This window comes from Microtus ochrogaster, chromosome 5 (genome assembly GCF_000317375.1).
Source record: "Microtus ochrogaster isolate Prairie Vole_2 chromosome 5, MicOch1.0, whole genome shotgun sequence".
NCBI lineage: Eukaryota > Metazoa > Chordata > Mammalia > Rodentia > Cricetidae > Microtus > Microtus ochrogaster.
The window spans coordinates 1,851,719-1,878,633 of record NC_022012.1 but is presented as its reverse complement, the minus strand read 5'-3'; the positions used below and the strand labels follow the sequence as shown (position 1 = coordinate 1,878,633).

The following is a 26,915-nucleotide window of genomic DNA, read 5'->3' as shown; positions in this document are numbered from 1 at the left end:
TCTTCTGTGATCCATGTAATCTTTTAACTGTGATTCCCTATGTCTTGATTAGGGTTTCTAATGCTGTGAAGAGACACCATGACCACAGAAACTCTTACAAACAAAAACATTTAATTGGGTAGCTTACATTTTCAGAAGTTTAGTTCATTATCATGATGGTGGGAAATTGAAGTGTGCAGGCAGATATGGTGCTGGCGAGTTAGCAGAGAATTCTACATCTTGCATAGACAACAGGAAGTAAACTGAGACACTGGGCAGTATTTTGAGAATATATGAGACCCTATGCCTGCCTCCACAGTGACACACTTCCTCCAAGAAAACATACCTACCCTAACAAAGCCACACCTCCTAATAGTGCCACTCTCTATGAGCTCATAGGCGCCAATTACATTCCAATTACGACAACATGCTTCCTCATAAGCTAGTAATACCATTGATGGTGACTAGAATAAAGAATATCTGAGTGATTAATATGGTCCATGCAGAATGGTTTATGAAAATTAACTAATTGAATCATTACAACCAAAGTAAGAGCATCATCTTCATTGTGGAGCTGAAGAAACTGAAACCGTAAATAACAGAGCTAAAATTCACAATACTGTATGAGCCCTCTCTGTCCATGAACACTGTGTGCAGTGATATGCTTAGTAGACATTAGAATGCTTTTCCTAATCATTCACCAGTTTTTCATTCCCCCACAAACTGAGTAAGAGATGGTGATCATTTATTTACATTAAGCAAGTGATTGATAGCATTATTTCTTCCACTTAATTATGTCTCCTCAATGGAATAGAGTGAGATGAGGAGAAAGACAGACCAAGGAAGTAGAAACATGTAATTCTTTTATGGGTCAAAGTTTCTCAAAGAAGAGTCATTTCTACAAACCGTTTATAACATGGGATTGTGTAAAATACATATACGGTAAATGCTCGTACTCTTCTTATCCTCAAAAAGCTACTTGCCGTTTATCTGCAGGAGACTGATACATAATTAGTGATGGGGAGGATAGTACTCATTCTTGAGCACTATGCAGGCATTAAGAACAGCATTCTTGTCTTTCTAAAATCTGATACCTCAGAGTTACTGGCTGAAAAGCAGAGTGAACACCTTGTTTAACATTACACTATCAGCAGCCGGTGAAACATGCCTCCAATATGAAGCATGCCTCTTTGTATAGCTCTGTTTCCCCTGTCTGCTCTGGAGGGGACGATGCTGCTGCTGAGAGAAAAGGCAGAAGACTGAATTCCCAGTACATTAAACAATTCTTAAATGTAAGATTCAACTCTAACTCAAACCACAACACTTCAGTGTCATTAATCATCCACAATATCATATAATAAAATATTATTAAAATATGAATTGTACTTTTCCAAAAGCATATGAAAATTGGTCATGTAGATTTAATTTCAGTACATTGAGTCTTTATATCCCTGAGAACCTATGGCATACAGCTTCTAAAGGTTGATTCATGTACCTGAACAGTCACTGAGGTAGGAAAATAGACAGACTTGATATAAGGAGGTTAAGAAAGGTACCACAGCTTCTCCTAACAGCTATTTTCCATTTTCCAGGGACATGATCACTCCTTCAAAATAATTCCCATGCCTCAAATATCCGAATGCTTATTATTACTTAAATAAGGGGACACAAAACAGCTGTGTTCAGCCACACTGCACTGAGGCAGACTTATATCCCACTGAGAGCACCAGTTGTTCAAGTGGTAGGCTGAACAGCAGGAACTCTTAAAGGATCTGTGTCTTATACAGAGTCCCTGGGACTACCTGAGTTGCTAGGAAATATGTCCATAACTTTTTTGGGTTTTCTCAGGATTAGACTACAAATATAGTTAGACTTCTTTTGGACTACCAGATCCCAACTAATGACACAGAGATTTATTATTATTATTATGAAAGCCTTGACCTTAGCTTCTGCTTATTCCCAACTTGCTCTTATAACTTACATTAACCCTTTAAAATTAATCTACATTTTGCAGTGTGAAGCAATAGCTCTCCTCTTGCCAGTGATTCTGTCACTTCACACACCTTCCCAGAGTTCCTATCTCCACCCAGAAGATATCCTCTTCTGATGAGTCATTGGCCATTCAGCTCTTCATTAAGCCAATCAGACAGTGTTTTAGACAGGCAAGGAAGGACAGATACACGTCTTTACACAGTGAGATAAAATACACCACAACCGTATATCTCACACTTGGCACTAGGTTTTTTGTTTCTTTCACTGAAACTGGAGCTATGTGCTTTGACTATATTTGCTGGTAAGCAGGCCCCCAACATCTTCCTGCCTCTGTCCCCCATCACTGTGGTTATAGGTATTCATCAGCATAGTTGGCTTGTATGTGGATGCTGGGGATCTGAATTCAGGTCTTCGTGACTGCAAAGCAAGCAATTTAGTCACAGAGCCATCTCCCCAGACCAAAAGATATCTCCTAATATCAATGTGATAAGGTAGAACAATTTCAGCAGAAATGCAGTCTTGCAGAATCATGACTACAATTAGTTAGGTGTCATAGCGAAGACTTTTTGATCATTCTCTAACCAATTTTAAATGGTAAGTTAGACAGCTGTGTGGGTCCCTCCAAGCATCAGAAGAAATAAACGAAGAGAGGTAGAAAGGAAAACTCAGTACAGCCCGACGTAGTGCTGGTTGACACTTCTGAAGTCTGATACCAGGTGTCAGGAGCTACCAAGTACCAGCCTCAGCACTCTCTCGGGATTCAGGGCAGCACTTCTACAACAAGAGAACACAGCTTAGGAATGGGTCTGACTGATTTAGGCACCGTTTTCATGCAAGTTTCTTTATTCCTTAGGGGAAGATGAGCACAAGGGCATCAGATGTAAGGACAAAGCATCAGACATAAGGGGTGAGGCATAAGGGTAAAAGGGGCTAAAAAAAGGTGTGGGTGTGAGGGCATAAGACTAAGGGCAAGGGTAAAAAACGTAAAAACATAAGGGGTGATCTCCACAAAGTTATGAAAGGAAGTGATTTAGGTACCAAACTTTGAACTCCCCAAGATAGGATAGATAAAGTACTTTCATCCAATCTGCCAATACAAATGGACTGAACACTGTGAATATAAGTCTCACTAGATAATCATTCTTACTGTACATAGTCTTACTGTGCTTGAGTTAAGACCTTTCCTTTTTTTTTTACATAAAAGGGGGAAATGTGGGATAATCTTTTACTGTGAAGATTCGTCTATGTTTTATTTCATCTGCCTAAGACACCTTCTGATTAGTTTAGTAAAGAGCTGAGCGGCCAATAGCTAGGCCGGAAAGGATAGGCTAGACTTCTGGGGAGAGATAGAAATCTGGGGGAAGAATCTGAGAGGCAAAGACTTGTCAGAGGGATTTGGAGGATGTTGGGCATACAGCATGGAGGATGCTTAATGAGTCATGTAGCCGAATGTAGATTAATATAAACAGGTTAATTTAAGTTTTAGGAGTTATTTGAAAACAAGCCTAAGCTAAGACCATGCTTTCAGATTTAATAAGAAGTATCTGTGTCATTATTTAGGAGCTAACAGTCCAAAGAAAGTTCGTTTACATTATACCCTATCAAGTTTTTGGATGGGTGGTGTATATCTTCAGAGATCGACCCAAATAATGTAGACTCTGGTCCTGGTTATCCATTAGAACTAGGTAGCAAGATCTTATTGTGGAAGACAGCACACACTTTGCTTACAAGGCATGGCAAAATCCAACTGGCGCTCACCGGGAAGCTGTCTCTTCTGCTTTCACTGTGCCACAAGGTATTTTGCAGGCTATACTGGAGAAAAGCCATCAGCAGTCTGACCCAGCTGTGAACTGTACAGACTACAGCAATGACTGGTCTGGCAAGAGCTGTCTATTGACAAAATAGTGACTGGATGCGATGAAGGTACGCAGCAGATTTCTAGTTGTATTTAAGGCTTTCATCAACTGTGGAAGCTCATGCATAGTACTGTATGCCTGGCCAAGAACCGGTGGCTGGGTGGTCATAGACCCTGGAGAGAACTTATTACTATTATTTTGCTAAAGAGACATAGTATCAAACTGTCTTCTAAATACTTACTTTATATTCATAGTGCAGCACGCTCCTTCTCAAAGGAGCTACTTTTTCGGTCAGGATGACTTAAAGCAAAGACTCAAGATTGGTTAATGTACAGGGAATATGAGGCTGTGGGATTCTCATCCCTAAATAGGACAGATAGTCACAACCCTAATCCTTAGGCTTGGGGACACAGTGGAAAAAGTGGTAGACAGATTTTAAAAGCCAGAGTTTGTGGATGACTGCTACAAATTAATGTCTTCTGGACATTGCACTCGTGACCGCACAGCAGTGGTGGGGGACTGCATAAGAGCTAAACCAGCCAGAATTCCAGATCGGAGAGAAAGATGTCATAAGGTTCCAGCCTTGAATGAGGAGCTCTTAGCAGTTGGTGGTTACTGGGGAGAGAGACAATTGTTTTTTTCAGTGGTATAATTCAGAGCAGGTCACCCAGGATGGTGTCTCACACCCATGAACTTATGGGCAGCAGGAATTCAGCTCAGTGAAATATTGGAGGGAGGGAAGAAGGAAGGCATGGAGAGAGATAGAGATAGATAGATAGATAGATAGATAGATAGATAGATAGATAGATAGATAGATAGATAGATAGAGAACATGTCTTAGGGGTTATTCACAAGTAGTTGGAGGGGAAAATAGAGATCCATACGATTTAATTACACTGTATTTATGCATGAAATTATCAAAGATAAATAAAGTTTTAAAAGGTAGGGTATAGAAATGAACATAAATCTCCACAAGTACTAAATGAGCAACCAGACCCACAGACATGTCCACTTACACACATACAATGAATAACAAGTAAAATAAAAAAAGAAATAAGTTATCTCTGGTTGTAAAGTGTGTTACTTAACCACACCCAAGACACTGCAGAGGGTGTATGTACTTGAGCAGCACACCCAAGGCACTGCAGAGGGCATATGTTCTTGAGCAGCACACCCAAGGCATTGCAGAAGGCATATGTACTTGAGCAGCAGTCCTTGACCTTTCAAGGAGAAAAGCTTTTTTGCTGAGCCATTCGTCTCATCACCAACCAAATGTGCCAAGTCCACTTTGCCTGGGAACAATAGCTTAAAGAGGAATGAAATGGAGAAACTAAACATTCACACTTAATTTCCATGGTTAGCAGTATCACTTAAGTTGCAATAATCTCAACCACAATTGATGTTTTTGTTCTAAATTAAAACTGGAACCAGTGTAAACTCCTGCTAGTTTTTCCTTGACTCTGTTCTGGTATAGAAGTCACTTAGTGCTTTATAACTCAGAACAATGCAAGAAAACATTGGATGATAAAAACAGATATTTTTCCATTCTAAGCTCAATTAAAACAGAAAAGACAAAGGGATCAATCAAGTTTAGAATACTGTGTCCTACTTGGCACTTCAAGCTAGACGAATGGAAGAGGAATGAAGATTCATGACCACATGTGACCCAACAGCTAGAATTAACTCTAATGTGGATTCCAGCTTACTATGAGGTTGAATATTTCCAAACACTCATAACCATTTCATGCTGGAAATGACTGCAAGAGGCCTAGGTAGAAGGTAGATTATAAGTAAGCATGAGTGTATCAAACAGGATTCAGATTCTTTAGCCCAGAGTAGGACTTCATGGTCTTGAAGATGCTTGCTAACCCTCAAGCTCTTAGTCAACAACATGGGCCCTTCTCAACACTGGGGTATTATTTAAGCTAAAATCAGAAGGATTTTAATTCTGTGATAGAATTTATGAACAACTTTTTCAAATCAAAGGAGGAAATATTTTGTTTTCTATTTTAACTCCTAAAAGATGTTTAATACACACACACACACGTATACGCACACACACACACTCCCCACCCATTTAAAAAAGATATATTTACCTTGCTTTAATTGAATTGACCATACTTTCTACAGACCCTTTCCCATTTCTATTTTCTATTTCTTTTCAAAATCCATGGCCCTGAGTTTAGCAGACTAGATCCAAAATGATTATCCTATAAATGAAGGCTTTAAGATTTTGTCCATAGGGAAGGAATAAACATGAAATAGGGAATTGACTATATTACCCCTCATAGTACTGTATTTAATCACAGAAAATAATCTTTATGAATTCAGTGTCTTTTCAAATTACAGAGCAGTTTAGCTACTCACCACCAGTGAATAATAAATTCTGAATCCAGGTTTTGCCACAAAGTAATCATCGGATTTGAATGTAATTTTAATCTGGTTCGTTCTTGACGTTATCCGTGGAGGGGTTTCCTTGTGGCCACACCACCTTCCTCTAACTACAGTGCTGGTTTCAGAGATATCCTCCACTTCCACAAAGTCATACCTAGAAACAATGGGATTCCGTTAATGTTTTTACTAAGGTTGATTTGAGAAAAAACACACACATCATTCCTAATGACCAACTAACTGAAAACAATAACCTGCAGTAATGAATGTGCAAAACCGAAAGCTTGTGTGGGGGAAAGTTTGGCAAACTTGGAATTCAATCAGTCTACCCAGAAAGAACCCTCATTTCCTCCACTATGACAGTTTCAATGTCCTATGTAATTAAAAGCAACTTTCAGAACATGAAGCCTAGAATGTTTTCTGGAAAAAATAAGTAGCTGTAATATGTAACATATTTTAGAGGTAAGTTGAGCTACATGTCCTAATATTCACCATATGAAGATTGCAAACCACTTCTCATTGTGAAACAGTTTGCCCACTCAACACTTCCTTGAGAAGTACATGATTGACATCTTCGTAGATCAAAGGGCCTCGTTTCTTTATGACCTTTTTTAGAAAGGAAAGGGTATGATGCTAAGTGGCTATGCCTGCTCATCAGTAATGCTGGTTCTCACAACAGCGGGCGATTGAGTCTACATTAACACAGGATCGCTCTCGGTGTTAGTCTATAAAGCACAGCACAGACCCATTAACTATTCTGTGTGCGTCCGTCGTCCTGTACCATTCTGCTCCATCCTGAAAAATCTGAGAAGCAGCTTCAATGGATGAAAGGCCTGGAAAGTGAGCCCGCATAAGACTTGCTCGGATATTGTCTGGGCCAAAGTCCCAATTCATCTGTGGCTTGCTTTCTGTTATAAGGAAGCAGGTATCAGGCCCTCGTTCTGGCTCACCTAAGACTCTGGGGCTTCCAAGTGGGAGAGTGAGGAAAGCTTCTGGAGTTATCACCGCATTTTATGCTAATGATGGAACTATTGGTGACACCAAGGAAATCTGTGAGTTCTCTGACTGTGGTAGCAACTCAGAAAAGCCAAGGCAGGGCTGTGAAGCTCTGGTTCATTGCATAGAACAGAAGATGGAAGGCCAGGGACCCACATCTGACATTTAACAATGGGGACACTTAAGGCATTGAACTCTGTGGCATTGGATGTCAAACCCGAGTGGCCATGCCAGAAATAAAATGAACTAACTATAGAACCCCTGGCAGGTGTTAGAGAACTGTTCAGAGTGGAGAAAACAAAGCTCCCAAGCTCACATATTTTTGTATGTGAACATAGACCACAGTTGTTAATTTGATGAGGTTTAGAATCACTAGAGATGTAGACCTTGGGGCACATGTGGGGAATCATCTCCATTGGTTAGTGAGGTGAGAAGACACATTCGCTGTACAGGAACTACTCCCGGGCCTGCGCCCTGGATCGTACACTATCAAGAAAGTTATTCCTCCCCATCCCATGACTGACATTACCATGGGACCAGCTGTTTGAATTCCCTGCCACCTTTGAGCTGTAAGCCAAAATGGACTTTTCAGCCACTAGTTCCTATTGTCAGGCTATTTTAGCACAGTAACTGCAAAGGAAGCTGAGATCTACCATGTTCTCTCCTCCAATCTCTTTTAACTGCATTTTATTTAAATTTTGTCCCTCTCACCATTTTTTGTCCACACACACACACACACACACACACACACACACACACACACGTTGAAAGACAGAAGATCAGCTTTAGTTTATTTTCTTAGCAGATGTTAATTAGTTCTCCATGTGTGTATCTGACTCTGCTTTCTGGTATACATTACCCTGTGTGCTCCTAGAAAATGATAGTCCATACTCTTATTTTCTGGGGGAAAGCAGCAGCATAATAAAAGCTGTCAGCATAATCAAAATGAAACAAAGGACAAGCAAGCTGGATGCACCTCTTTTTATTATTCAGAGGAAAATAAACTGTGGAAAAGATTTAGTAGTTCAGGAGTTCGTTGGCAATGCAGAATAAATACAGCCAGTGAAGTACAAAGAAGACAAGGAAAGTCCCCCAGAGGTCTCACAGAGATGATTGAGGGGTAAGATGCTGAAGCCTGAACTTTCTCTGATAAGCATGTTAATGAGGGAGGGTCATTAGCGGACTCTCATCTTCTCCCCTGTTCAGGGAAGAAGAGCACAAGGACGCTAGGATTGCTCAGCTTCCTTCCCACGTCTAGAGAGGTCCTGGCCTAAGTATCTGTCACCATTGCCTGTCATGGTTACAGTGGCCTGACCTCTGGAACAAGCAGGGTCTTGACACTTTGTGCCTGTGGCAGACTGTGGCCCGGTTACAGTTTGCAGCTCAGGGGACCTGGATTAGATGCATCTAATGTCTCACAAAGGCCTCTGTAGGTCTTAGAAAGTCACAGATCCCCAGTCTATCCTCAGGGAAACATGTAATTGTGATTGATGGTAGTGTCTATTTATGTGGGCCTTCTACACTGCCAACACAACACTTTTTTTTTTTTTAGAAAGAAAGACCATTTTATTGTTAATATAACATTTGCCCCTCTTTTCTTTGTAGGTACAACTGTGATCAACCACTAACTTAAGTGAGATCTTCAGATTGTGAGCGTTTTATAGGGAAGGGGAAAGGAACTAATAAGAAATGTTTGGGTAATTCCAAACAGTTTAAGAAGAATGTTTGAGCCGGGCGGTGGTGGCGCACGCCTTTAATCCCAGCACTTGGGAGGCATGGGCAGGCGGATCTCTGTGAGTTCAAGGCCAGCCTGGTCTACAGAGCGAGTGCCAGGCCAGGCTCCAAAGCTACAGAGAAACCCTGTATCGAAAAATAAAAAAAAAAAAGAGAAGAATGTTTGATGTGATGTTTTTCATTCAGTTCCTCCCACTTTGACTAGAACACTGAAAAGCATCATTTTCTCTTACCTACAGATGTCATTTTCTGCTTCCTCTAATCCAAACTGATGGTCAAAGGCCAGCTGTATGCGTGTTTTCTCCTGGGAATGGAGGCGCCATGTGAGGAGCAGGTTCCGGGGGTAGCTGCCTGGGAAGCGAGGGCTCTGCACGTGGCCATGGCCTGTCACCTGGATGTTCTCATCTCTTCGGTACAAGTCTGTGAGGTGATTGCCCTCTGTTAGTAGTCACAACTTGGAGAAATTAGTATGCTGCTCCACTTACAGAAAAGTCAAAACAACAACAACAAAAAGAAAAATTTACAACATGGCATTTCAAAGCACTTCTTGATTTTGTTTAAAGATAGAAGACCAAGTGGTGAACTTGGGTCAACAAAAAACATCCATGTTTCTATTTTGCCTGCTTTCCGAAATGTCTTACAGTTCCTAATGCCCATGCTTTGCAACCTTGGGTCTTTCCTCTCCATTACCCTTGAGAAGCAAACATATCCAATCATCTCAAACAAATTTGAAATCAAATGAGAGAATATCACCAAACAGTTCATGTCTTGTCTTTATTTTGTTATATAAAATGATTAACTTCAGTTTGGTAATATTTCTAGTGGCTGCGGGGTTCAATAAACAAGGTTGAATGAATTAGTGAGAAAAGATAAATGAAGAGACTCTAATCATATCCAGGGCAACTTATAATTTGTCCAAATAAAAAGTTTTAGGTGAGTTTTTCTCTGATAAACTCCAGAAATCTCTCATTTGGCTTTCTGGGACATAAACAGATCCAATCTTTGTTTATTTTCTGAAGGCTTTATAATAGATAATTTATTTGCTCTCTGTCTTAGGTTGCTGGGAACAGGCTCCAGACCTGTTCTCCTCAAGCCATTCGGATGCTAGGAGTATCTCTGTTTTCATGATGGGACACCTGGGACTACAGAGAAGTTTCTGTGCGGTTCTTACAGAAAAGCTATGTGGTTAAAGAGGTATTTAGCTATGGGAAATCAGACTAGACTTGTCGACATCTAAGGATGGCAGTGGGGCTGGATATCCACTTCACAGTGCCACTGCTTCAGTAAATCACGCCTGTGTGATGAGATCACAGTAGAATCTCTGATCACTCTTGAAGGCTTCCTGCTTGTAACCCATTCTTCACCAAGAGCTGACCCAGGAACTTGTGGAACCTTCTGGGACTTATCCTCCGAGTCTTATTATTTCACACTCCTAATTTTGGTGTCTTCGTATCGAACTTGAAGTATAATGTTTTCCTGCGTTACCGAAGGACAACGTGGGAATCGTGTGTGAATAGCCAACTGTGCAGTACTGCAGCTGACTTGAGATTTTTCCAAGTGTCTGAAATGAGGTCAATTTTGGGGGCCTGTACATTTAATCTGTGAAATGACTAGGGTGGCTATCATCAGAATTGCAACACTGCATGGTGGATATCATTCGATATGTTTCAGCATTTAGAGTTCTTGACATTTTTAGGGTTTCTGCATTCCATAATAAGCAGACTTCCAACCACAGTCTATTTGTATCCTTCCACAGGGGAAAAAAGTCTTTGTGGCCTATAATTCAAGTGAGCCTGACTGGGGGAAGGCCTAAAAGGTGGGGCTGCTGAAGCCAGCTGTTACAACTTCTAAAATAAGAGAGAGGGTGATCAACAGGCATTCCTATGAGGAGGTACAAATGGAAGCTTTCTTTGGAACTCCCTGGATGGCTAATGCATTGCAGCTAGCTTAGTCAGACTGAAGGAGAGGGAGTCATTCCAGACATGAGCAGTGTGGCATTTGAAAAAGCTGAGGTTGCCTCCCTGGGCCTGGATAACAGCACTGGCTCTGTAACAGACATCCTCTAAGACTGGAGAAATTTATTTCAAAGAACTAGAAACATCTGTCAGATGTTATTTTTCTCTTTCTTCCCCCTTGCCCTTATACTGAAGAACACTGGCTCTCTCATTTTGTCCTGAGGAAGTGTTAGAGAACACAGGCATGGAGTGACAAGCATCCACACTGATTGGCCTGTAGGAAGACAGGATGTATTCTTTAAGTGACTCCCAAATTATATCCAAATCTAGCATAGCATCTGGAGCAAGAAATGCACACACATAATGCATGTCATAAATAGAAGGAAGGATACATCTCAAAAGGCAACTAAATACCTAGATTCCTCATTTATGTACTAAAGGGTTTGGGGCAAGTTTCTTTGGTCTTTTTCAGGCATAATATCCAGTGGTTGCAAGTATTATGTTGATGCTTGTCACACCATGTAAACAAGTCCCAAAAGAAAGTTAAGAGGCAGGGGTAAACTCTAAGGGCATTGGTTGTCCTGAGGTCGTGAGAACTAGGGGAAAGTGAATATAAGATGTGAGCTTAGACGACAGCAGAGGCCTGTCCGCCACCGTTCACCCTGACTCTCAGCCTACAGTCTTTAAAGACGGATTTGGGAACACTGAAGAGACACACTGAAGCATCTGCACTTGATGTGAGTGGAAATGGAAAGCTCTGGGATGAATGAGTGGCTTGGCAAAGGGAAGATCAATCCACTGGCGGTAGGTAAAACGAATCACACAAAGTACTGCTGAGGAGCCATCTCCTGGGAGACGTGACAGAGGTTCTCACACAGCAGGGCAGCTGGGTATAAGTCCCAGCATCAAAAGGGACATATTGTAAAAGTCAGATAACAAAAGTATGGACCAGAGGCTTGGTGAGACCAGATGTGAGTCACAGGCCTCGCAAGGTGTTTTGCATTCTTTACTTGCTGCTGTGATAAAATGTCCTGACAAAAGTCACTAGGGGAGAAAGGGGCTATTTGGCTCACAGTTCCAAGTTGTAGTTCATCATTGATGGAAACCCCAAATGATAGGAACTTCAAGCAGGTGTTCATATAATATCAACAACTAAGAGCAAGGAACAATCCATCACAGACACTTCCTGTCATTAACTTTGAACTAGACAGCTCCTTGTAGGTGTGCCTAGAGTTCTATATCCTCAGTGTCACATTGAAAATTAATCCTAATCATCACACAGGGTGTGTGTGACCCCAGGGACCTGCAAGGAATGTTTGGCGACATTCAAGTTCAACGTGATGTAGTGATGAGGAATTCAATTACAAATGTTGGAGTGAGCAGAGTAGATGTGAGGCCTAGAGCTTCCAGAGGAAAGAGTGTGAGATTCACTGAGCCCCCAGAGCCCAGGTGTGGAGCCATCCATCCTGAAGAGCCCAGGAGGAGGTCAAGCTTGGTGTTAGTGATCTGCTTGGGTGTCAAGTGACAACAGGCTTGCTTGGGAAAGCAGAAGTGTCCATAGGACAGAAACCACATTTGAGCTAAGATTCCTTGCAAAGAGACACTCTTACTGTCAAAGTCCAGGGCCAAACTGAGGAAACACCATAGCACTTGGCAACAGTGAGGTCAAGGGCCACCATTAAAGTCCATACTGAGAGGTTGTGTGAAAAGAGCTTTCTAAAATACATCTATCTGAGTACGTCATTACAGGCTAGATTATCTTAAAGATATGAACTGTGGTTATAAGAGAAACGACAACCACATCTGAAGGGAGACTGTGGAGGAGGTTATCATTTTACATAACACTCGATTGCAGGCTGGTAAATTTACAAACAGCATTGTATTGAAATAGTAAGGAAACAATCAGTTTTTTTAACATGTTTTTCTTACAAACAAGTGTCTTCCAAAGTCTACATTAATATAAACTCAGTGCGAGTAACAGAAGATTATACTGGTGTTTATTTTGTGCCAGACATTTTTTTTAGCTCTTCTCATTTAATTTCCAGAGTCAAGTCGATGCGCATATGTGTGTTTTGTCTGTAATAGGCATGATTATAAAAAACACTGTCATTATTTGACATATGAGGTTTCTGGTGCATTAAAAACACAAACCCAGGCAATCTGTCCCACAATTGATGTTTATAATGGTGGGGAAACTTGGGAGAGTATGTGGAAAATGCTTTCTGTGTAAACATGAGCACCTGAGTTTAGATTTGCAGCGCCCATGTAAAACCAAAAGCAGCTTGACACATCCATATTTTTAATACTCCAAGGGCAGATGGGAGCTTGAGACAGGAGAATTCCTGAGACTCACGGGTCAACTATCATTGTGTATAGAGCAATGAGTACTAGAGACTATCTCACACCAGACAAAAGCTGATAATGGACATCAGAGTTTGTCCTCAGACCTCAACTTGTGAACCGTGACACAAGTAGTCCTGAAATGACCCTCCTTCTGATAAAATAAATAAATAAACATCAATGGATAGGAGAAAGTGTCCTCTTTTAAGTGTAAAATTTGTCAGAGGTGTTTTTGATTCTTGCCTATTTGCAGTACACTTTAACTTTTAAATCATATTGTATACATATAATTTATAATTTCATGCCAACCCAGGGTTACTCTTGGCAGGAGAGTAGCAGTGAATTATAGGAGCAGAGAACTGTGTATCAGTTAAACACCAGATAACTACAAACACTGTGCACAGTCGCATTCCTGAACAAAAGCATTTACTTTGGTGTTCCAATAATGGCTAACATTTATGGACCAATTATTATGTGCTAGGCACTCTGATAAGTGACTTTGAATTCACTTCTGCATTTCATCCCCATGGTAACCCTCTGCAGTAAGTAATATCAGCACTTTACAAAGGAAATTCGGGAGTTCAAGAAATCTATGACTCAAGGTACAAAGTCACTCCAGAGCAATAACAGATTCTGGCAGCTGACGTTACAGAGCAGTCTTACCCAGAGCCAAGCATGAGCTGTTAAAGCAAAAACATAAGCTATCCATAGTAACACACATAACAGTAATTCCTATGTGTATGTACATAGCAGGAGTATAGACCCTTATTTTGTATCTTCAAATAGAAGGAGGATCTTATTTGTAGATTCATAAAATTGAAACTATGGATTTAACTTTTAAAAATCCAGTTTAAATAATGTCATCTGCCTCTATTATGTCCATAGCCCTTTAAGAAAGCACAGTCTCCCACCAAGTCCTGAAGAGTCACTGGAGCACTGTCACCCCTAGGCGACAGCCACTGCTGTATGGCTGACCAAAGCACCAGTGCGTTCTCGACTGCACCCTCCTCTGCCCAGCCAGGCTTCCACGTGATTCTGACACACACACTGAGACTGAGAAGCTTCCTGCTGTCTTGTGACCTGCACTGGGCTTCCTGTCGCCTTGCTTTCTTCTGCATGCCATATTTGGCTTTTCATTTCACTTTCTTGACTTGAGACCTACCTTGAACTCATTTTCCTGTCTTTGACCTTGGAATCTCCTCCAAGATAGCACTACTGATACCCAGTAACCTAAGGTAAAATGATATTTACCTCTATGTTCTAGGATCTTACTTTTTATCTTAGCTGAAAAAAATCAGCATTGGTTCCATGAGATACATTTGGCAATCCATTACAATATACAGTAATGATGAAGAAATGGAGCCATGAGTATTGGTAATATTTTTAATCACAATTTTTATACTATAACATTATTTATGAGATTAAATGCAAAGAGAGAATATTGAGTTATTGAAGTAACAAAATAGTCAATGATCATTAATTCTATAGATACAAATACTGATGCAGCCTGCAGTTCTGCCATCTCATAAATGTTCAGTGCAGCAAGTCAGAATCACGATCCTCATAAGAGAGATGAGAGTCAGAAGCTGAAGTCACAAACCTATATTCTTCAGCTACCCGTCCAAAGTCAAACACAGTCACACAGTTAGGAAATTTTTAGCTTACAAAGGGATTGTTACTGTAGTGGCATTTCATTTGTATTTTAATAAATAAAGCTTGCCTGAATATCAGAGAGTGAAACAACCCCATTGGTCAGTCTTACAGACCAGGCAGTGGTGACACACACCTTTAATCCCAGTAGCTACATTAGTTTTTCATAGAAACTGGGCATTTTATTCCAGTGCTGTGTACCTTTAATCACAGCACTGGGGAGAAATATAAAATGGGAGGAGACAGCTCTCAGTCACAGTCTCATTCTGAGATTCCTGGAGGCAGGGTGGCCATTTCAGACTGAGGTAGAGGTAAGTGCAGCCAGTGGCTGGCTGTTTTGTTTTTCTAACCTTCAGGATGAACCCTAATTTCTGTCTCTGAGTTTTTATTGATCATGTTTCATATTAAGTTCCATTTTTGCAAAGACTATTTTATGATCTTACACCATGTCATTGCCACACTGCCCAGAAAGTATCCAAAAGATTTATAAATATAGTCTCAGTCCTGTTTCTAAGCAACCGCAGGGATGAAATGAGGGTTCTACATAGCCATTGTGGAAGCCTATTACACATTTACAAAAGTAAGAAACATTGCCACTGATTCCACTATTTTACTTTCATTATTATCACTTGTTTTGATTTGAAGGAGGGGGCAGGATCTCTTGTTGCTCAGACTGACCTTAAACTCACTGTGTAACTCAGGATGACCTTGAACTCCCTATTTTCTTGCCTTTATCTTACAATTTCTGGGAATACAGGTTGTACCACCATCCTTGATTATCATGATTTATTCAAATTTTAAGCAATTAATTTTTGTAGCATTTTAACAGGGAGTAAACTCAGCAAGGAGAGCTAAAATGATTGGGTGAAAGAATGAACACTTGATAGAGAATCACTAAAACTGTCCCATGGCTTCCATCTCCCTTGAGCTCACCCTGTCCCCTGGTTCCATCATCTTTGAACTCACCCTGTCCCCTGTGTCCACCTCCCTTCAGCTCACCTGGCTAACTCACTGGTCACATGGTATGTGTAGGCTTCCTAAGCTAACAACACATCCATGGCTGGATGACAGAGGATTTAAGAGTCTTGTTCAGATAACAGTTTTGTTTCAGGGATCAAAATTACTAATAATTTGAGCATAGCTAATAGAACATTGAAGTAACTGTGGAATTCTGAGAATAAATCCAGCATGTGGTATTAATAATGAGATATGTTTTACCCCTTAAACCAGTACTTTTAAACATTCATTGCTGGGAGGTGGTGGCACACACTTTTAATCCCAGCACTTGGGAGGCAGAGGCAGGATGATCTCTGTGAGTTTGAGGCAGCCTGATCTACAAGAGCTAGTTGCAGGACAGTCAGGACTGTAACACAGAGAAACCTTGTCTTGAAAAGCCAAACAAAAATTCATTAATTTACTTTTTGTGTGTCTACGTGTGTACTTGTTCATATGTGTGAGTGTGACTCTGCAGCATGTGTGTGAGACCCACCTTGGGTGTTGGTCATTGTCTTCCACTTTGACTTCTAAAAGGCCCCTGGTCATTCATAGGTACACACACAGGCCAGCTAGCCCAGGAGCTTATGTGGCTCTCCTGTGCCCACGCCCATCTCAAACTAGGCATGCTGGGATTACAGATACTCACTACAATGCCAACTTTACATGACTTGGGCAGATTGGAACCCAGGCCTTCCCACTTACACAGCAACACTTAACTCACTGAGTCATTTCTCCAGCTCCCTTGAAAGTGATATTAGGTATTGATTGTTGTGATTTCCAGTAATGTCAGAAACTGATGGGTTTAAACAAACTGGTAAAATACATTATTTAGAAAAATTATTTTTTAGAAATTTAGAAAAGTGTCTGGTAACACAAAATAATGCATTTCTATTTGTGTTGAACATGTCATAAAGGAATTTAAATTAATCTTTGAATTTAAAAGCAATGTAGTGTATCTTTTGATGATTTTAAAGCTATGTAAAGACTCCCCCCCAAGCCAACTGAGAACCTAAGATAAAAACTAAAATACTCAAAGGCACTTTATACTTTTCTTGAAAGTTTGGTGGGAGAGTTAAAAAAATCATATTGCAGATTTAAAATTTCTTGTCTTATTCAACCACATAACTTCTGTGTCTTGCCAGTCAGGGCATATGGAGCCACTCAGAACAAATCAGTCTTATGGTATGTGGACGGAGGGTTGGTTGCTGGAGAAAATGAGGGGCAGATAACAGAAGATAAAGTAAAAAAATAAAATACAATTTAATCAAAAGAACATAAAGCAGACTAAATATTTTCTTTGTAAGGAATTCAATTCCATTGTAACCCTGGAGAGCTGGCATTTGTGTGCACATATTTACTATAAATGCTAGCAGATTAGCCTTGAGAGTATGCCATGGAAAGTACTGGATTTGCTCTCCCAGCTTTAATATTAATTCAGAAATGGGTACTTCTTATTGAAGATTACTTGCAGGTTCATTTATAACTAGTTGAACGATAACTAGGGCCCAGTCCACTTGGAAAGTCATGGCATGAACAAAAGAGGCAGACAAGAAAGTAAAAAAGTGTGTGCTGGAGGTGACTCATCAGGTTCTTGATTGCTTTCTATTACTACGTTATACGAGAAGTGAGGTGATGGACTGACTCTCCACAGACTCTCACTCTGTGCCAGAAACTATTTGAGCTCTAAGCTCAGGCCGATAAAACTCCAGCTCTGTGCTTTACAAGAACATTACTTCAGTGTTATTACTCAACCACTTACAAAGAGGTCCACAGTCTTGTTCAACAAATACAAACATATTATAAAAAATGTCCTAGCATGAAAGATGGTGCCTGTTAAGACCTGGTGCAGAGTATTGATGCAGACATAAAAGTATAAAAGAAACAGGAAATGGAGAGTATAAAATAAAGGAAGGCAAGAGGTCCTTTATTTAAAGATGAAGAGGTAAATTATAGAACAGAGCCTAAAACACAAGGTTGGCGAAATTAAACTTAAGGAAATAATTTCCTACCAATTAACTTCTAACCTAAAAAGTACAGGGTTGGAGTCTCTGAGAAAGAGGATAGTTAAAAGTTTAACAATATGAGTTAAAAAACAGCAAGGAACATATTCAATGCTTTTTCTCTTCAATGTTTGTTTACTCACTAAAGCTTGCAGTCAATGAACTAAACTCCTCCCGCCACTGCCACTAACTACAAGTGGGGCAATCTTCCTGAAGGAATGGTGGTTAGCACCTTGCACGTGTGCACAGTGAGAATCCACATTTCTATTCCCAATGTAGTGGATTAATTAAAAATTGCTGCAGGATCAACACTTCCTGCAAACAGTCTTCATCTCTGCCTGTCTCTGTCCTATTAAGTAATACTATTAAATTTTTCTGTTTATGATGATTTTGGCAGGATTGAATACATGCACATTAGCATTTGTGCAGTGCACACACATACACATGCACACAGACATTACACACATGCAAATGTATGCACACGCACACATAGGCACACATGAACACACATACACACATAGAAACACATATGCACACAAAAGCTCATAGTTCTGCAAGTCAGGGTATAGAATAGACTTTTTTATGAAATTATTTTATAAGGGTATGTTTTAGGTGGAATCAGTCAGTTGAATAAAGATATATTAGTAACATTTCTCATTACTGTGAGCAATACAGTATGAGGAAATAAAGAATAATCACAGCTTAAAATTTCAGAGGATATGGTTCTTGGCCACATGACATGAGCAAGAATATGGGGACACGATATTGTGACAGTAGAGAAACGTTCACCTCCCAGCTGGCAGGAAGCACAGAGAGGAAGACAGGAAGGTTCCAGAGACCAGATAGTCCTCAGAAGGCCTCCGTCCCAGTGACATACTGTCCACCACTTAAGGTTCCAGAACATTCTAATGCAATGCCACCAGCTAGGAACAGGGATTAAATATATGATTCTGGGGAGAACAGTTTACAGAAGCATAGCAAACTCTGGTGTGAGATTGGCTGATGGAGGAAGGTCATTGGTTAATTAAATAAAGAAGCTGCTTGCCCTGATAGGTTAAAACATAGGTGGGAGGAGTAAACAGAACAGAATGCTGGGCGGAAGAGGAAGTGAGGTCAGACTCGACAGCTCTCCTCTCGGGGGCAGAGGCCTCAGAGAGACACGATGCTCCACTCTTGCGGGCAGAGGCGAGAGCTCTGCTCTCTGAGGCACACGCAATGAAGCTCCGACCCAGGATGGATGTAGGCTAGAATCTCCCTGGTAAGCCACCTTGTGGGCTACAGCAGATTATTAGAATGGGCTAAATTAATATGTGAGAATTAGCCTAGAAGAGGCTAGATAGAAATGGGCCAAGCAGTGCTTAAAAGAATACAGTGTCCGTGTAATTATTCCAGGGCATAAGCTAGCCAGGTGGCTGGGGTGCTGGGGATGCAGCCCCGCCACCCCTATTACTACAATTGGCCAGTCAGGAAAGATGTTCATGATTAATTGAATGAATATTTATGTGTATACCATACCTGGCCTACCTCCAGAGTCAGCACCCAGCCCTAGTCCATCCTTTGTGTTACTGATACCTTTTGCTGCCCTATGTGAATCCCATGGATACAAAGCCTGTGTAAAACTTGGTTAGGGTGAAACCTGAAAACCACGCAGTACCTCCTGAGTCAGGTATTTGCCTTTGGCACTGTATTTCTGGGGCTTCATTCAGGTCATTTTGAGATATGAAAATCTACAGATTAATGTGTAAATATCAGGAAAAATAAAAAAAGCTGAATGGCTAAGGGAAAGTGCCTCAGTCTACCAAGGTTGGGGACGCCTGCAGCTGCTAAAACTAAATTCATTCTCAAGGTGTCTCTGAGTCTTCATTTCCTGGACCTGAGTGAACAGCAGACCCATGATAGCCCATTATTTTGGTATGTGTCAATTTAGTCATGGTAAGAAGACAGTTCCTAATTTGATTTCCATCTCAGATATCATTTTAATGTTGCAAAGTATGCATGTATATAACATACTTGGATATTTGACTACCATTTGTAATGTCTCTGTGAATAATGGAACATGGTGAGATACAGACAAATCATAAAAATGTAATAAAGCTTAAGATGCAAATATATCCAAAGATGTGTCCATGTTTGCTGGTAAAGAATCAAGTAGCCTATGGGATCACAAAGCTGGGATGATGCACACAGTAACTTTATTGTGATTTGTTACTGATGTTCTACATTCACTGCCCACAGAAGAAAACCAAAGCCAGCAGAAATCAGGAAATACCTCAATTTGTCACAAAATTCTCAAACTTCTGAGAGAATGAAGTAAATTTCACATTGTGACAATGCTTAGAATCTGCTTGTCAAAAAGCTGGTGGATTTTAAGGAGAATAAATACATAGTTGTATCTAGCAGCCAAGGATGATAAAGTAATGAACAGGAAATGTGGACAAATTCTCCAGCATTAGGTGTTAGCCTTTAAAATAACATTACGTCCTAAAATGTTCACTAAAAAAAAATCAAGGCAACTCATTACTTTAGGGGACCCATACTTCTGAATCAATACTGGAGGGCATAGATGGCTTCAAAGACCTTGGAGTCTCCATGTGAGGACTTGCATTTGGACTCACACTGTTACAAATGAATTTATCCAGTTATCATTTTACTAGTATATTATACAGCTTAGACTTATCAATAAATGATCCTCTGAGATTGCCATGGAACCCAGGCTATGAAAAGCCAGAGAATGCAACAAGGTTCTCTTTTTCTTCTTAGATTGGCCGGAAACAAATGGTGATTCTGTTCATTCTTAGAGTCTCGGGTGTAAACGTAGCTGTGATAGAAGTTGTTCTAGGAAAAAGAGCAACTTGAAAACTGAAGGGCTACAGGTAACCACTGAGGACTTGGCAGGGGAAGGCAGCACAGCACCTCTGCACTGGAGAACAGGCAAGCAGCCGAGAACACCTGCGCTCATGAGAAATACGTGGATTTAACGTTCTCCTTAAATAAAACATTACATTCCAAAGCATGCTTTTTTAGCATGTATGTCTTTACACTAGACTTAAAAACTATATTCTGAATAAAATAGAGATCTTATTAAAATAGAGCCTGACTAAATTTCAAACTACCTGTGGGTTAGTATACCAGAACTCTGCAGAATGAAACATTACACTAAATTGCAATATCACATGAAAAATTTGCATGGTTGTTGAATTTGGATATTCATCTGTTTCTATTTTTAATTTTACCTAAAAATAGAGTCACGCAGCATCCTTTGATGTGTATAAAGAGTTCATATGGAAATGCCATATTGAATACCATCTGGGTTTTTCTCCTGATTTCATGTTTGTGCTACAGTGTCCAAAACCTCAGGAGAAACGTATTTTCTCTTGATTTATCAGTTTTCAAAGAGAAGTAAGCTCTCAGGAATAACTTTTTGTGTGAGTCCTACTGGGGTTTTGCACTACAATATTTATCAGTTTGACAAACTGTCAAGTGCTGTTTTGACGTATAGGAAAAAGGACTGTGTGAGCAAAAAGGCCTTCGCTGGTCTGTCCTAAGACTCTGCACAAGGGTGGGGTGGACACCCTAACTCTGTGACGAGGAACAGCAAAAAGACCCAAGAGTTAAAATGTGTCCTTGGGCACAGCTGCAACAGAGTTTATTATTGGGAATGCAGTAAAAAAATCAAAATGGGGGAAAGAGAAACTGGAGGTTCAGCCACGAAGGGAAGGCTCAGCCAGGCTCTCAAGCTGACCGCTTCAAGTCTGCCAGTCAATTTCTTCTGGATGTTTGGGAATTCCAGATTTGATAATGTTACTTTTGTTTGCTTTCTGAGCCAATGCACCCAGCCACCTCTGTGTGACGCTGTACAACCTCCGGAGTTGATGGCGTTTTGCTGTCTGCTCTGTCTCTATCTGCTCTTTACATTGGTTTGCTATATACTTAACAAATTCCTATTTGAAAATGAAAGCATGGCTATTGTGGTTCACTCTCCAGACCATAGCAAACATGACCACAGGAGAGAGCTTCTCCTCTATTGAAACAGAACCATATGTTCAGCAACCTAATAATCTTGTTCCTTAATCCAAGCTGGCAAGGACTGAGGACAAAGATAACAGTGACTTAAAGTATAAGGGTGATGAGTTTATCAAATACGAAGTAAGAGGTGCCTTTAGTTTGGGTGAATGCCGAGCTCTCTGAAACAGTCATGAGTCATTTGGCATGTCTGTTGTTCCCTCCTGGGGTAGTCTATATGGTGTTAATAGAAAAACCTGCTTTGGGAGCATTATTAGCAGGTTTTCTTCTGCTGTCACAAAAGACACAACCTGATAAGAAACAATCGAACGAAGAAAGTTCCATCTGGGTAAAAATGGCACGGCCATGGCCAGAGCAAGAGGGTGGCTGGCTGGCCACATCACACTTACAGACTGGAAGAGGGGTGTGATCAACCCACATTCAATTATCTTTATCCTTTCTGTTCAGATCAGGATCCCAGTCCAGAGAATGACACTGGCCACATAGTATGGATCTTCCCACCTCAGTGAAGTTACCCTATACAGTCCTCCAGAGACCATGCCAAAGGCTTGTCTTCTAGACAGTGTAGATCGCATGAAACCAATAGTGCTAACCATCACAGCATGCCACACCTACAAAGGAATCTTAGTTCCCAGAAGAAGTTCTATGAAGAAGTCTTTACTCATTTCTTCACTACTCCAAAATCTCTGTGCAAGAGTGAGATATTTTTGTTCCCTTTAATGCTGTATGTTGAAATCATAAGCTGCATGCTGATCTTACAAGGGAGAACAATCATCTGGGAGATACTTAGGTCAAAAGAGTGGAATCCTCATGGACAAATTAGTGACTCTATGAAGGAATACCTAGAGGTACTCTTAGCATTTTCTCCCAACTTAAGGCATGATGACAAGGTGCCATCAGTAACTCAGGAAATGGCCCTCACCAGATATCACACCTGCTGGTACCCTGATCTTAGACTTCCTGGTTTCCAAAACTTTGAGGAAATAAATGAAATGTCTGTTTTTTTCATAAGCTGTCTTGTTATTGTGTTATAGCAATACAAACAACTAAAGTGCACATTCCTTAATTATAACTTGGATCTTTCTCCTGTGTATTTCATCATTCAGTTTATAGAAATAAATACTAGAAATTAGTTATTTTGTAAGTTAGCCCACTTGAATGTCAGTCTTCTCTTACCTTCTCTAGTTCTAACCAACCTGTCCTAGGGTTTGAAGACACACCATGACCACAACAACTCTTATAAAGAAAAAGCATTTAATTGGAGTGGTTTACATTTTCACAAGTTTAGTCCATTGTCATCACAGTGGTACATGGTGGCATACAGGCAGACAAGGTGCGAATTGAGCATATGAGACCTCAAAGCCTGCCTCCACAATGACAAACTTCCTCCAAGGCCACATCCACTTCAACAAAAGTCATACCTCCTAAGAATGCCACTCCCTTTGGGGGTCATTTTCTCTCAAATGGACCACATCTATTCCCTGGCCCCCAAAAGCTTGTAGCTTTATTATAATGCAAAAATGCATTCAGTCCAACTTCAAAAGTCCCCCAAGTTTATAACAGTCTCAAACTTATTTAAAAATCTAAAGTTCAAAGTCCCTTTTGAGATTCATGCAGTATCTTAGCTGTAATCCCCTGGAAAATAAAGATCATACTCCCAACATATAGTGACACAGGATATTCATTACCATTCCAAAATTTCAGGAAGGTAACATGGTGAGGAAATACTGGACCAAAGCAAGACTAAAAACCAGCTGGGGAAACTCCAAACTCTGCATCTCCATACCTGATGTCAAAAGTCTCTCCAAACCCCCGACTCCTCTCAGCTTTGCTGACTACAAACACTTCTTTCTCTTGGTCTGGTTACACAGTTAGCAGCTCTCCTTGGCAGGTATCTCATGACTTTGGCATTCCCAACACTTTGGGGTGCCCACGACAAACTAGGTTTCACCTTCACAGCTTCACACAATGACCTCTCTGGGCCTCCATTCAGGGACCCCTGGCACATGACTGGCCTCGGTGGCTTTCCTCAGACATGGAGGCAAATTCTATCACTCATTTCTTCTATCATTAACTCCAGAACCGTGTGGCGTAGGCGCTAACTTCTGCTACTTGTTGGACCTGAAACATGGTCTTCACCAATTTTATGGTTTTGGTGTATTTCTTCATTGACTACACTTGGCAGTCCTGAAACCAGATCTCTAGACCAGGCTGACCTCAGACTCAGAGATCTGCCAGTCTCTGACTTCTGAGTGCTGGCATGGAAGGTGTGCACCACCACATCTGGCTTTAAGCTTTTCTTTAATTCCTTTCACAATTTGGAAACTTAGCTGGGTGGGGTTGTGCCCTGAGGTCAGCACTCCCTCTGTTCCGTTTCTTACATTGTTCATCTTCTTAAACACAGGATTTAACTCCACTTTACTTTCCGGGGCTCCTTTTCTCCTCAAATTTCCTTTCTCGGTTTGCTTCATTAGCGTTAACAGGAGTAGCCACACAACAGAGTCTATGCTAGGCTGTTCTGAGATTTCCTCTGCCAATTGAATTAATCCAAAACTCTCCACTATAGCCTCAGAAAAACTTTTCTGACAAGGACAAAAAGTAGCCACTTTCTTCACCAAAATAGCATAAGAATGGCCTCTAGGCAACATAGTAAAATTCTTCTCCTTTGAAATCTCTTTAACCAGTCCCTCACAGTTTAAATCAGTCTTAGCACCACTGATTTCCATGTTCCTATTACTATAGCCTAGTAAGCAGCACTTGAAAGTATTCCGCTGTTTTTGTAACCCAAACTCCTAAAGTCTTTATTCCTTCAGACAACAGCATGGCCAGACCTATCACAGCAATGCCCCAGTCCCTGGTACCAACTTCTATTTTAGTTAGGGTCTCTACTGCGGTGAAAAGACCGCAACATGACCACAACAACTTATAAAGAAAACATCATTTCATTGGAGCTGGCTTACATTTTCAGAACTTCAGTCCACAATCATCATGGTGGGACATGGTGACATTCAGGCAGACATGGTGGGACATGGTGACATTCAGGAAGATGAGGTGCTGGAGAAGTAACCCAATTTCCTACATCTTGACTTGAAGGCAATAAGAAGTGGTCTGAGACACTAGGTGTGGCTTGAGCATATATGAGACATCAAAACCCACATTCACAGTGACACGCTTCCTTCAACAAGGCCACACTGCCTAATACTGCCATGCCTTTAGTGACCATTTTTGCAAATGACCTCAAAACACATCACCAAAGGTCCTTTTAATTAATAAACTACATGAATCCCACACACTCACATATGGAAATGTTCCATAAACAATAATTGAAATGCAAAAATATTGCTCTTTTCCTTTACTAGGGGAATTGTTAGTGTGTGGCATGCCTTGCAAAGACTCATACTGAGGATGTTGCTCATGTCTTGTATTATTACAAGGGCTTGCGATGTGGCTCAGTAATAGACATGAGCAAAGCATGCACAATATTCTGAGCCTGTCTCTAGCACTGCAAACCAAACGAAAGCAAAGTGAAACAAAAGAAAAAGGAATTTCAATACATATACCAAGGTGATAACCTTTATAAGAGTTGGATCTCAAAATACCTATTAGAGACTGACAGAATGTCGGTGTCCACTGTTATATTACAGACCAGCTCATGGCTACTGCTGAAGATGCTGTTTTGTAAGGTATAATGGCAGCATTTTGCTGTGTAGAGAGAAAAGTGTTACAATGGTTATTACGGTTATTACTGGTGAATAATTATGAGAAGTAGGTTTTTTTCTTGTTTATTTCATAGGCAGATGTTTAGATGTAAGAAATTAAAATTAAGATTAACATTTATTTTGTAAGGTTGGAATGAAGATAGGACAAACAAATTTCTTAGGCATTCTGATGGAAAAATTTTCATGGGCCATTATATATTGACTCCTCCTGAAACACTAATTCTCTCCCTTTTCCCTCACTTCTCAGACTGAAACCTTTGGCAAATAAAGGCTGCTTTGTTCCTTGTGACTTGATGCTTGATGGGAAATGATAGGTCCTTTCAATAAAAGTAAACAAATGAAACTCAGAATACCCTGGAGGCAAGGCACGGATATGTGAATATACAACACCAAAGCGCTCTCTCTCTCTCTCTCTCTCTCTCTCTCTCTCTCTCTCTCTCTCTCTCGCTCTCGCTCACTCTCTCTCTCTCTCTCTCTCTCTCTCTCTCTCTCTCTCTCTCTCTCATACACACACACACACACACACACTGTACTGAAGAAAATAGGCTAGTCATGACTCCCTTGGCTGAACAAAGTCATTGCTGTTTTGAAGCTTGATTTATACACCTCAGTTAAATTCATGTAGGGTACTCTTGCTGGCAAATCTCTGCACACCGCGATGCCTCTGAGAGTACTGCCCAGCTTTCACAGTCCTGCTTGTTGTGAATAGTACCAGGCTGTTCTGCCACCCTGCCATTCAGGTTAAGTTTCAGCCAACCATGGCCACACCACTCATGTCTGTTTTTCTAGCCTTCACTTACTCCATCTGCCATAGTATGTGGTGGTGATTAGTTGTAAATGTCAACATTCCATTATGAGAATCACTGAAAAAGGGTCTTAATCATGTTGGCCTTTGTGCACAACTGTGGAGTTGTCTCAACTGTTAATTGACCTAGCCTACTGTAGGCTGGACCATTCCCTCCCTAGGCTAGGCATGAATAGATGAGTGAAGAGACCTGGCTAAGCAAGCAAGCAGGTAGCATGTATGCTTTCATTTCTCTTCACTTTTGACTGTGGACGTGATGAGACAGTTTGCTTTGAATTTCAGTCTTCTGTGAAAATAAACCTTTTCCTGCCTCATGTTGATGACAACCACAGAAGTGAGAATCAGACATATGCTCCTCTCTATTTACTTTCCATGCCTCTAGGATGGTCTGCCGTGATAACCCTAGTGTGGTCTGCGTGATAACCCTAGTGTGGTCTGCCGTGATAACCCTAGTGTGGTCTGCCGTGATAACCCTAGTG

General features: G+C 40.7%; 1 protein-coding gene across 5 annotated transcripts in view; it reads right to left on the bottom strand.

The window, feature by feature from the left end:
- Window positions 1–26,915, bottom strand: part of Pdgfd (platelet derived growth factor D) — a 226,787-nt gene that overhangs the window by 82,380 nt on the left and 117,492 nt on the right. For 3 of the 5 annotated variants that reach the window (XM_026779588.1, XM_026779589.1, XM_026779587.1), the window contains exons 2-3: window positions 9,182–9,386; window positions 6,195–6,375 (exon numbers count right to left, since the gene is read on the bottom strand). In XM_026779588.1, coding sequence (XP_026635389.1) covers window positions 6,195–6,375; window positions 9,182–9,386 — 386 coding nt within the window. The remainder of the gene's footprint in view (window positions 1–6,194; window positions 6,376–9,181; window positions 9,387–26,915) is intronic. The other 2 variants (XM_013346087.2, XM_005346769.3) reach the window with 1 other exon arrangement.